The sequence below is a fragment of the Megalobrama amblycephala genome, linkage group LG7 (assembly GCF_018812025.1).
Source record: "Megalobrama amblycephala isolate DHTTF-2021 linkage group LG7, ASM1881202v1, whole genome shotgun sequence".
Classification (NCBI taxonomy): Eukaryota; Metazoa; Chordata; class Actinopteri; order Cypriniformes; family Xenocyprididae; genus Megalobrama; species Megalobrama amblycephala.
This window is the reverse complement of record NC_063050.1, coordinates 45949745-45961878: the sequence shown is the minus strand read 5'-3', so window position 1 is coordinate 45961878 and position 12134 is coordinate 45949745. Positions and strand designations below refer to the sequence as shown.

General features: G+C 36.8%; 1 protein-coding gene across 3 annotated transcripts in view; it reads right to left on the bottom strand.

The window, feature by feature from the left end:
- The window catches only part of myo15ab (myosin XVAb), a 60663-nt gene that overhangs the window by 24877 nt on the left and 23652 nt on the right, over positions 1–12134 (bottom strand). For 2 of the 3 annotated variants that reach the window (XM_048197742.1, XM_048197744.1), the window contains 13 exons: positions 11535–11659; positions 11274–11391; positions 10982–11157; positions 9285–9369; positions 9101–9154; positions 8775–8856; positions 8181–8311; positions 7975–8070; positions 7638–7873; positions 6842–7020; positions 3065–3137; positions 1599–1793; positions 1396–1511 (listed from right to left, as the gene is read on the bottom strand). In XM_048197742.1, coding sequence (XP_048053699.1) covers positions 1396–1511; positions 1599–1793; positions 3065–3137; positions 6842–7020; positions 7638–7873; positions 7975–8070; positions 8181–8311; positions 8775–8856; positions 9101–9154; positions 9285–9369; positions 10982–11157; positions 11274–11391; positions 11535–11659 — 1666 coding nt within the window. The remainder of the gene's footprint in view (positions 1–1395; positions 1512–1598; positions 1794–3064; positions 3138–6841; positions 7021–7637; positions 7874–7974; positions 8071–8180; positions 8312–8774; positions 8857–9100; positions 9155–9284; positions 9370–10981; positions 11158–11273; positions 11392–11534; positions 11660–12134) is intronic. The other variant, XM_048197743.1, reaches the window with a different exon arrangement.

Here is a 12134-nt window from a genome sequence, read left to right as displayed (position 1 = left end):
TCACAGGAATAAATTACATTTTAATCTATATTAAAATAGAAAACTGTCAATTCTGATAACTAAGCTGTAAAAACAGCAAGTTTTGAATTTTACATTGATTAATACATTGTCACATGACCATATGCGAAAAAATGTTAAAGGGTTAGTTCACCCAAAAATTCTGTCATTATTTACTCGCCGTCATGTTGTTCCAAACCCGTAAGACTTTCGTTAATCTTCAGAACACAAATGAAGATCTTTTTGATAAAATCTAAGAGATTTCTGTCCCTCCATAGACAGCTATGCAATTGAAAATTTGACACTTCAAAAAGTTCATAAAGAGATCATAAAACTAATCCATATGAATTGAGCGGTTTAGTCCAAATTTTCTGAAGAGACTCGATTGCTTTATATGATGAACAGATTTAATTTAGTTTTTTTTTTTTTTTCACATATAAACATTGATCAGCAAATATAAACAGGAGCTCAACCGAACCTGAATGAAGTACGAGAACAAACCTCTTCTGGAAGCTCAAATGTGCTGCTTAACACATGAGAATGATTGGTTCTCAGACGTCAAGCCAATTTTCTTGAGCTTCTGTTTACCACAACTGATGTGTGAGTTGATGTGAATGTGAATATAAGCCAAAATTCAATCTGTTCATCATATAAAGTGATCGTTTCTCTTCAGAAAATTTGGACTAAACCGCTCAAATCATATGGATTAGTTTAAGGGTCTCTTTATGAACTTTTTGAAGCGGCAAAGTTTCAATTGTGTAGCTGTCTATGGGACAGAAAGCTTCATTTGTGTTAAGAAGAAGAACGGAAGTATTACGGGTTTGGAATGACATGAGGGTGAGTAATTAATGACAGAATTTTCATTTTGGGTGAACTAACCCGTTAAGAGGAAAAAAATGGTTAAGAGGGTCAGAGAACATTTTTCATGTGTTCATTAACCTAAAAATCTCATCAAATCAAAATATGCCAAGACAATAAGACTGGTAGAACAAACCATGCCTCAAAAACATTATTAATGATCAATGACCTGAACATTCACCCCTGCAAGACCCCTAAAACCTGTATAATGTTACTCATCCTCTGGACATGTAAACAGAAAGGTTACATGAACACAATCGGGGTTAGTTTAGCTGTATGTAATCTAGCCATTCTGTGTGTATCTGATTCTACTCTACATGCAGGGCTGTAGATCTGCTACTGATTAAAGCAGGGGCTGTAGTTTAGTGTTTCTTGAGGTTATGCTCGGTTATTCATGACTCATGAGACAGACTACTAGGCCTATTGGTGGAATAACAATCACTGGCCAATCAGATTGGGAAGGGTCAATGACTTTATGTCTTTTCACTTAGGAACAAGTGTATGTTGTGCTTAATTTAAAAGACTGAAAAAGGAGGCTACCCAGACTGTAGTGGCCTTCAGAAATCGGTAGGCTGTTGGTTGCAATGGCGCTCGTTCGGTTGGCGTATGAGAGCGGCCCCTCCTCATCCTCTTCAAATCCACTGCCAAAAAGACTTCTGCATACAAACGTATGTATTAAACATTGTCACAACACTACAGCGTGGGAAACGTGGGAAAACAACAAAATATTATGGGATGCATACATGCTCGCGTTAGGTCGTGCTTTGCTGGGGTCTTCAGTAGAGATGATGAAGTATGTTTTCTGTTTAGGGAAGTCTGGCAGCAGCTCCAGGTCGCACACCAGATCGAGAACAAAATCATGACCCTCTAACTCCACCCACTGCGCCAGCTCCTTCATCAGAACGGACCAACCCCATCGACTCTCGGTGGACACGCCCCTGCAGGATGGCCGTTAAAGGGTTAGTTCACCCAAAAATGAAAATTCTGTCATTTATTACTCACCCTCATGCCGTTCCACACCCGAAAGACCTTCGTTCATCTTCGGAACACAAATTAAGATATTTTAGTTGAAATCCGATGGCTCAGTGAGGCCTCCATAGGGAGCAATGACATTTCCTCTCTCAAGATCCATAAAGGTACTAAAAACATATTAAAATCAGTTCATGTGAGTACAGTGGCTCAATATTAATATTATAAAGCGACGAGAATATTTTTGGTGTGCAAAAAAAGCAAAATAACGACTTATTTAGTGATGGCCGATTTCAAAACAATGCTTCATGAAGCATTGGAGCACAAATGAATCAGTGTATCGAATCATGATTCAGATCACGTGTCAAACTGCCAACGGCTGAAATCACGTGACTTTGGCGCTCCGAACAGCAGATTCGATACACTGATTCATTTGTGCTCCGAATCTTCCTGAAGCAGTGTTTTGAAATCGGCCATCACTAAATAAGTCGTTATTTTGTTTTTTTTGGCGCTCCAAAAATATTCTCGTCGCTTTATAATATTAATATTGAACCACTGTATTCACATGAACCGATTTAAATATGTTTTTAGTACCTTTATGGATCTTGAGAGAGGAAGTGTCATTGCTCCCAATGGAGGCCTCACAGAGCCATCTGATTTCAACTAAAATATCTTAATTTGTGTTCCGAAGATTAATGAAGGTCTTACAGGTGTGGAACGGCATGAGGGTAAGTAATAAATGACAGAATTTTCATTTTTGGGTGAACTAACCCTTTAACAAGGTTACTGACACTAGATAACATACTTGGCATCATATACTTGCCGACTTTGTAAATGGTTACCGAGAAAAATTGCACTAAACGACCACAAACGAATAGATTTTTCAAGTAATTCAGAAAACAACAAACTCGCGCAGAAACGTGTGCCTCATTGATAGGAGATGACAAATTAATACAGTATGTGTTCTGAAATTGGCTCAAAATATCAAATATGTTTGAAATCCCCAAACCGGATGAAATCAGTCTGAAGCTAAAAAAATCTGAGTCTGTACCCATCATACACCACGTCATTTTCTGCAAAATCTATCAACTCCAACTACCTAAAAATCTGCAGACTGACTCTGATTTTCGGCAACTAGTTCGACTGTGTAAAAAATCTGTGTAAAAGTCGTGTAAAGAATTGCAGCTTTAAGATTATTATTGTCAAGTGAATCTCTAAAAATTCAGTGAAAAAAAATCACCTGTGTTGTAGAATGTCTCCTGCAAGGCCCTCTCCATTGGTCCAGGAGTGGACAGGACACAGGAAAGAGACACCTATAAAGAGATAGTCAAATAATACTGGCTCAAAAAAAAAAAAAAAAACAAACCCAAGTCTCTCTGTTATTATAGTACACAAATTGGATTACACATTAATGCCACTTTCTTTCTTTAAATGAACACATTTTTTAGAAAAATAATCCATATCTGTGAGTCCATTTAACACATATGACCCCTGCCCCGCAAAAAAGAAAAAATCATGGCCATGAATTAAGAATTTGTTCCCACGATTTATTATTTTTAGTTCAATCGTTGGTTAAATGATGAGAGTGCTGAAAGAGGCCACTTCCACCAGGGAACACCACTGTCATGAAGAAGTGTACCTGGTCTGCAACAATGTTTAAGTAGGTGGCACATGTCAAATTTACATCCACATGAATGGCCGGAACCAAGGTTTCCCACCAGAACATTGCCCAGAGCATCACAGTCTCTTCACCGGCTTGTCGTCATCCCACAGTTGCCATCACTTCCCCAGGAAACATACTTGGCCATCCACGTGATATAAAAGAAAACAGGACTCATCGGACCAGGTGACCTTCTTCCACTGCTTCGAGGTCCAGTTCCGACGTTCACATGCCCATTGTTGCTTCTGACGCTGGACAGGGGTCATCATAGGCACTCTGACTGGTCATTCATTCTTCCCATAACCATCATTAAAATTTTGTGTGACTTGTGCAACAGTAGACTTTCTGTTGGCTCAGACCAGATAGGATAGCCTTTGTTGCCCTCATGCATCGGTGAGCCTTGGGCACCCAACACCCTGTCGCCAGTTTGTGGTTTGTTCCTCCTTGGACCACTGTTGGTAAATTATCACCACTGCTGACCGGGAGCAACACACAAGCCTTGCCAATTCAGAGATACTCTGACCCAGTCACCTTGCCTTAACAAAGTCACTCCGATCTTTATTCCAGCCCATTTCTCCTGTATCCAACACGTTGATTATGAGAACATAGAAGATGATCAACAATGTTCTCTTCACCTGAGACCGGTCATAATGTTGTATATGATCAATACACAGGAGAAAAATCTCCAATAAGAGGTCATTAATACCTGTAGCTTGTAATGGTTATGTAATAGTAAGAGAATTGACGGGTGGAAAGAGTAGTCAAGATAATGCTGACTGACCATCTTATCTATACCAGCAGCACACACACACTCATCCACATACACAATCCAAACACACACACACTATCACATATCTACTAATCTGCTCCAGCCCAAACAGGCGAGGACAGAGAGACAGTGTAACTGGATGAGAGAAGGAGTGAAATAAAGCAGAGAGACAGAGAGAGCGAGCAAGATTAGATGAAAGAGGAGAGGCTGAAAGAAAGATATAGGGAATGACAGAAGAAGAGATTAAATAGATGAGAGGAAAGGATGGACAGATGACACCAGTCCTGATTTGCATCCTGACCTGACATTAACATCCATTATCTGAGAGAGACAGCAGAAAGGGGGACAGGAAATTAAGGAGAGAGAAAGAGAGTGCACTGACACTAATAGATGAGAAGAAAAACTCAAACTGAATAGATTTATAGCTGAATAGACTTTGTTTCATAACTGATGAATTTTACATCAACACTGTTATTTAACTGATTTAAATCAACATTGATTGACCTGACTTGAGCTGAAAAGCGGCACTATTGCCTTCTGTAGAGCTGCTTATAGCTGAATTGAACTAGATTCATAGTCGATGATTTTTACACAGAACTGAACTGAATCAACATTGAACTGACCTCAGTTCATCTTGAAGCATTGTTTCACCAAGTGAAGTGAGCTGCCTAGACAGCATTTATAGTAAACAATTGGAACTATTCACAAAGATTTATTTTAAAACATGCACACATTAAATCTTAAAGGTGCCCTAGAATTAAAAATTGAATTTACCTTGGCATAGTTAAATAACAAGAGTTCAGTTCATGGAAATGACACAGTGAGTCTCAAACACCATTGTTTCCTCCTTTTTATATAAATCTCATTTGTTTAAAAGACCTCCGAAGAACAGGCGAATCTCAACATAACATCGACTGTTACGTAACAGTCGGGATCATTAATATGTATGACCCCAATATTTGCATATGCCAGCTCATATAAGGCATTACACAAGGGCAGCCAGTATTAATGTCTGGATGTGCACAGTTGAATCATCAGACTAGGTAAGCAAGCAAGGACAATAGCGAAAAATGGCAGATGGAGCAATAATAACTGACATGATCCATGATAACATGATATTTTTAGTGATATTTGTAAATTGTCTTTCTAAATGTTTCATTAGCATGTTGCTAATGTACTGTTAAATGTGGTTAAAGTTACCATCGTTTATTACTATATTCACGGAGACAAGAGCTGTCGTTATTTTCATTTCTAAACACTTGCAGTCTGTATAATGCATAAACACAACTTCATTCTTTATAAATCTCTCCAACAGTGTGTAATGTTAGCTTTAGCCACGGAGCACCATCAAACTAATTCAGAATCAAATGTAAACATCCAAATAAATACCATACTTACGCGATTAGACATGTTGCATGACGAACACTTTGTAAAGATCCATTTTGAGGGTTATATTAGCTGTGTAAACTTTGTTTATGCACTGTTTAAGGCAAGCGCGAGCTCCGGGGGCGGGGAGCACGAGAATTTAAAGGGGCCGCAGCCTGAATCGGCGCATATTTAATGATGCCCCAAAATAGGCAGTTAAAAAAACGAATAAAAAAAAATCTATGGGGTATTTTGAGCTGAAACTTCACAGACACATTCAGGGGACACCTTAGACTTATATTACATCTTTTAAAAAGACCTTTAATCATATGCCCAATATGCTAAAAACAGCTCCATTAATATTTCTTGTCTTGTCACACTCAGTTATGAATCAAGTAAATGAAGACCCTATATTTTCAATTTAATGGCCAAATTCACTGCTATTTCCGGTTGTTCTGTTAGATGCTTAGCTACTCACATTTCACCTCCTGTTCTGTCATCATTGCTTTGTACCAATGTTACCAATTTGTTACCTGAATTTAAACTGAATGAGTGGAATAACTTAAAATCTTAAAGTTGGGTTTACTCTAATAATTGACTAAACCAACACTAAAATATAAGTGAATTTAACTTAATGTATATGAGTTTACAGTACTCATACTTATTGGTTTTTAAAACTTAAATGGTTTAAGGTAATCGGTTTCCTCAAATGGTCTGAGTTACCATAACTTATCGGGTTTTACAGTGTGCAATTCTTGCTCAGCTTCTGTGAACAGTAAAGCCTGCCTTCTTTTAGTTCATTGCGATCTCATTTTGACATTGCTGAGTGCTATTAGAATAAGGGACAACTTTGTGACAATTTGGCCATATTTAATAATTGAGGAGGTATGTGTACCCCTCAGTCTATGGTGGTTATGCCATGCAAGTAAATTTTTTTGAGGCAGTAACATGTGTTGCACTTAATGGAAAACATATTAGTTTTAGTTTTTGAGTTATTTTAGTGTTATTTCTAATTTTAAGAGAGGAATTTTTGAGCCATATCATGTGAAGTATAGTAATGTGGCACCATCCAAAATGAGTCTGAACAGCAAAAGATGACAAAAACCAGTAATAGTTTGATATGCGATTTTGCTCATAGTTTGTAACTATGCTGTTTTGTTCACTGTGTACAATTATCCTCTTTACTTAGTTATACATGTAAGAAAACATTATCAGGGTCTTACCATCAAAACAGTGCACCTGGAGAACCATGTGTGCTTTCTTGCGGGTGGCAGTCCACTCCAGCAGGGATGGAGGGTATGTTCGCGATGCTTCAGGGACTAGGTAAGATTTCTGCATGGCTTGGAGGAGTTTGTGTTGGCATAGTGCCTTAAAGCCATTCAGAGCATAGTCTGACACAAATCTGACAGAGACAGAGGGAGAAACAGTTATTTAACTGCTAAATCTCACATTGGCTCTAGCTCCATGTCCCTGAACAAAATGTTTACTATTGCATTGTTGTATAAAATATGCATCAGTGATGTGCTTTGATTTGGGTTCAGTAAGGTTTTTAAAAAAAAAAGAAATTTATACTTTCATTTAGCAAAGATGCATATATATATATATATATATATATATATATATATATATATATATATATATATATATATATATATACTGTATATATACAGTATATATTTCAAATAAATCTATTCATCAAAGAATCCTCAAAATAAAAAAGTATCACAGATTCCGGAAAAATATTAAGCAGCACAACTGTTTTCAACATTGATATTTATAAGTAATGTTTCTTGAGCAGCAAATCAGCCTATTAGAATGATTTCTGAAGGATCATGTGACACTGAAGACAGGAGTAATGATGCTGAAAATTTAGCTTTGCTATCACAGGAATACATTGCATTTTAAAATGCATTAAAATAGAAAAAAAACCAGTTATTTAAAATTTTAACAATATTTTTTACAAAAATCTTACTGTTCCCAAACTTTTGAATGGTAGAGTGTGTTTGTGTGTTCTCTCACTTTAGCAGATATTTCTCCATCTTCTCAGATGGGGCAAAGGAACTCAAACAGGCAGCCATCAACAGCCAACCTCTCTCTGCATTTCTGCTGTTTTCATTCCGCCACACCTGATTGGCTATTTGCGCTAGGATCTCATCTCTGATTGGTGGAGTGGCAAGGCCTCTCTGAATTATGTAATTTCCAAACAGGTTTTCTTGAGCTCCATTCAGGTTTGGATCTCCCATGAACCTCAAAATCTGAAAACCAAAACAGATATGAAAATTCACCAACAAACTGCCAAGAGAGTTACAAAGTGTGACAGATAATGAGACTGGATTTATGCTAAACGTAACATTACCAGTATAAACACATCTAGAGCATCCTGTTTCAGATCGTCTACTAGACGGGTCAGTGAGTTCTCCAGCGGTGCTGTTAGCATCCCAAACTGCAATTCCTACTCACAAGAAAGAAAAAAATATAGACAAAATTTACTGCATTATGTCCTTAATATGAGTGAATTGTGAGTATTATGCATATGTGTGCGTTAGCATGCAGGACATTTACCCTGAAATGGGTGCGTATATATTTGGTCATCAAATAGTTGTTGATGTCCAGTGGAAGAGTGAGCTGGGGGTCTGTCTGTATTCTAGGAGCCTGAACCAGAGCCAAGCAGTCTGAATGACGTTCCCTACCAGCTAAAAACAAAAACGGCAAAAGGTTTAATATTATTTTAAAATTATTATGTAAAGTAATGCCCTGTTTTGATGTTCAAATGTGACAAATGTGTTAAAGTTTAATTTTTGTCTTTTTAATTTTAGTTTTTTATTTCAGTTTTAGTTTTAGTTCATTTATATAACACTGAGTTGTTAGGGTTTCTGGATGGTTTCTTACTAGATCAATTCAAAAGAGCTGATTTTCAATTCATTTTTATCATCTGCTGGACAGATAAATCTGATCGCTCAGAAAGGTAATTGCACATCTCTTCAACCAGTGGCATGATTTGAGGTATCATTCAGATCTGTAGCATAAACAGTGCCACAGTTTGATAAATAAGGTTAAAGGTTTTTAATAAAGCTTGAACAATGATAATAATAGCGATGTTTGCCTTAGCAAATATCATTAATAATAAGGAAGACACACTGGGAAATTGTGAATAACCTGCTGTGGCCTGTAACAATCCTCCCAACTCTGCAGGAATAACCAGCTGAGTCACATTTACCACCTCCCTGCTTGTTCGCTCCTACAGAAAAGAGAAAACACATACTAAAAACTCTCGTTAAGAAAAGTCGAAAATGTTTGGCTGGGTATTTAAAAACTGAAATCTAAAGAACACTGAGTTCTGTTAGTTTGAAAGTTTAATATATTAAAATATGAACTACAAAAGGATTTAATGATACAACCTCAGTCATCTTTAGGGTGATGAAATAAACATAATTGTTCCTTATTGGTCCTTAACTAATAATGAGCACAGACTGTTCTTTTACCAGTTCAATCCTTCTCCTCTCTTCCTCTGCTCTTCTTGCTAAGAAGATGTTGAGCTGTAACAAAGCCATAAACCAAAGTTAAAGCATTAAAAATTTGAAAACCTTAATCTGAACTCATATTAATTGCATTACACACTTTAGTATTAGTGAAGTAATGATTTGAACTCGTTATTAGGTAACGTACCCGGATGTATCTTTTGCGGTTGACAATGAGTCGGACCATCGCGCGGTGCCTGATCAGGTTTATACGCATTCGCAGAAACCGTCGCCTAAAAGGCACAAAGAGAGAGTGAGGGAAGTTTCAGTCATTTCAAAAACAAACAACAACAGTCAATTTAGTTGATATTACTGTAACATTTTGCTTTTTTCTACAAAAATATTTCTCCTTCAAGGAAAAAACAGATCATAAGGTGGTCAAGCTTTGGAACATGGTTAACCAGCTCAGCCAGTTTAATCAAGGTGGTCTACATTGCTAACAATATTATATAAGATGATCAGGTCTGCTAGATTGACTTTATCCTTAATAGCTAGTTGTCCAACTTATTGAGCACCTAAACTTAGCTAATGATCAGTTAATGTCCAGTTTCAACCAGCTAGAAACCCTGTGAAGCAGCTACAATCAAAAGCTGCATTTACACTGCAAGGCTTAATACACAGATCTGATCTTTTGAACATATCTGATTTTTTGACTCGTCTGCATTTACATTAATCCTCACCCAACTATAGAAAGATTCTAATGGTGATCACTTTCAGCAACATGGTTGACCCTCAGGTTTTGAATGGCTGGGCTGTATATAATTTTTTTATATACACTGCTTTCCAAATTATTATGCAAGTAACATATCAGTAAGATTTCAGTTCTGCTGTGCTCTAAATCACTCACAAATCTTATGATAATTTGATAATCTCCATTCAGTTTCACACAATACTAGTTGTTTTCATGCCTTTTGCACAACATTGCACCATTTCATGCTTTTCATCTTCAGAAAGATCTTTCTTCCTCCCCATATTGCATGAGAACTGTGACTTGCTTAATAATGTGGAACAACCTCTAAGTTGGGTTTTCATAGATCTGGCAAATTATTTTGTCTGAGACTGATACCAGTTATCTAAAAAGACATGGATAAATAAACAAACAAACATTTTCTTAGAAAAACTAAAATCTGAATGTTTATTGTACTGAAATCTTACTGATATGTCACTTGCATAATAATTTGGAACGCAGTGTATAATTCAGGTGGTTCTTTTATACCAAGTTAAAACTGCCATTAATGTTTGCAGTGCAAAATTTGACTGAACGAATAAAAATAACATTAGCTTTCCATAGTTATTTTATCAACAGGTCGTTAGATTTAGAATTCTTTTTTTTTTTCATTTTTCTTTTTTGTTAGATTTATTTTTTGGGCATTTTTGCCTTTATTATGACAGGATAGTAAGTTGAAAGGAAGCGAAATTGGCGAGAGAGAGGGGGGGGGGACAGGATCAGGAAAGATCCACGAGGCGGGACTCGAACTCGGGACGCCCCAAGAACAACTGCGCAATTTGTCAGTGCTGCCCACTAGGCAGTTTCCACCAACAGATTTAGAATTCTGAAGTGAAATAATTTTTTAGGGTAAATGTGTTCCCCCTTGCCTTGTAGTGGAGGTGGCTCAGAATGGCTCAGAATGGATACAAAAAACAGATTTGTCAGTGTAAACGCAGCCAAAAGCTGGTGTTAACTAGTTTTTCCTGTAGGGTACAAATCCCTAAACTTCACAATATGACCCAGATTCGATTTTTATTCTCTAGCTGTAAATCATATTACCTAACAAAGTTAACCACAATTTTTAGTATTTGCAAATGACACGGCATTAAAGTCACAGGCAGTAGGTAGAAGTTTACCTGGCCAGGTAGCCCTTGCAGCGAGCCTGAAGATTTGTCATGTCTGAACGGAACTTGAGGAAGTTCTTGCGTACAAAATACATCCGTACGTAGCGCTGAAGGGTCAGTGCAGCTACATGCATCATACGATCACGTTTACTCTCCAATAACTGATTCACTTCCTCCTTTAGAAAGATCTAAGAGTAAAATCACATTATTAAAACAAACATTACACAATGTAAAATTGTCAGTTTTTTCGAGAAAGCAAAATTTTTGCATCTTTAGAAGTGCAAAGTTTTATTATCCTGCTTACCTTTGACACACCCACTTGATAATCTCCTTTGTTGATTGGGCAAAGCTTCATTAACATAATGACACAGTTATCTCCATCTGGAGGTGGTGGCTTCTTCATTCCCAGCAGGGCTTTGTACCTGGGGACACATTGGCGGAGATAATTTATTCTAAAATTTGTATTCTATACACTGGCACACGTCTATTTATAGCACTAGACTAGATTACACACCGTACGTCACAGCACCCATAAGTAACAAGCACCAGCTGTTGAGTAGGATACCTGTTTAAGAATTTATGGAACGGCACTCTGACTGGATAGCCCTCTTTCCTGATGCGGATTGTGTCCAAGATTCCTGAATATCTGAGCTGAGTAGCGACCAACTCAGGGTCAAATATACCAGGCTCCTGAATGGACACACAAATACATTTATTTAATTTACACATTAGAGTGGAAACTCAGTATATATAAGCAAAAATACACTTAAATATACATTCTGAGTTGCATTAACGGCTAATTTATTTTAATTTTTTATGATTTGAACAATAAAAAAAGTTATTTGATCAAATACAGTAAAAACAGAAATATTGTGAAATATTGCTATCATTTAAAATAAATGTTTTCAATTGTAATTTATTTTAAAATGTAATTTATTCCTGTGATGGCAGGCTGAATTTTCAGCATCATTACTCCAGTCTTCAGAGTCACATGATCCTTCAGAAATCATTCGAAAATACTGATAATTTGCTGCAAAAGTGACAGTAAAGACATTTATAATGTTTCAAAAGATTTTCATTTTTAATATTAGGCAGCAAAAGCTGTTTTCAGCATTGAAAATAAGAAGAACCATTATTAATAATATTATTAATAAAATTAATAATG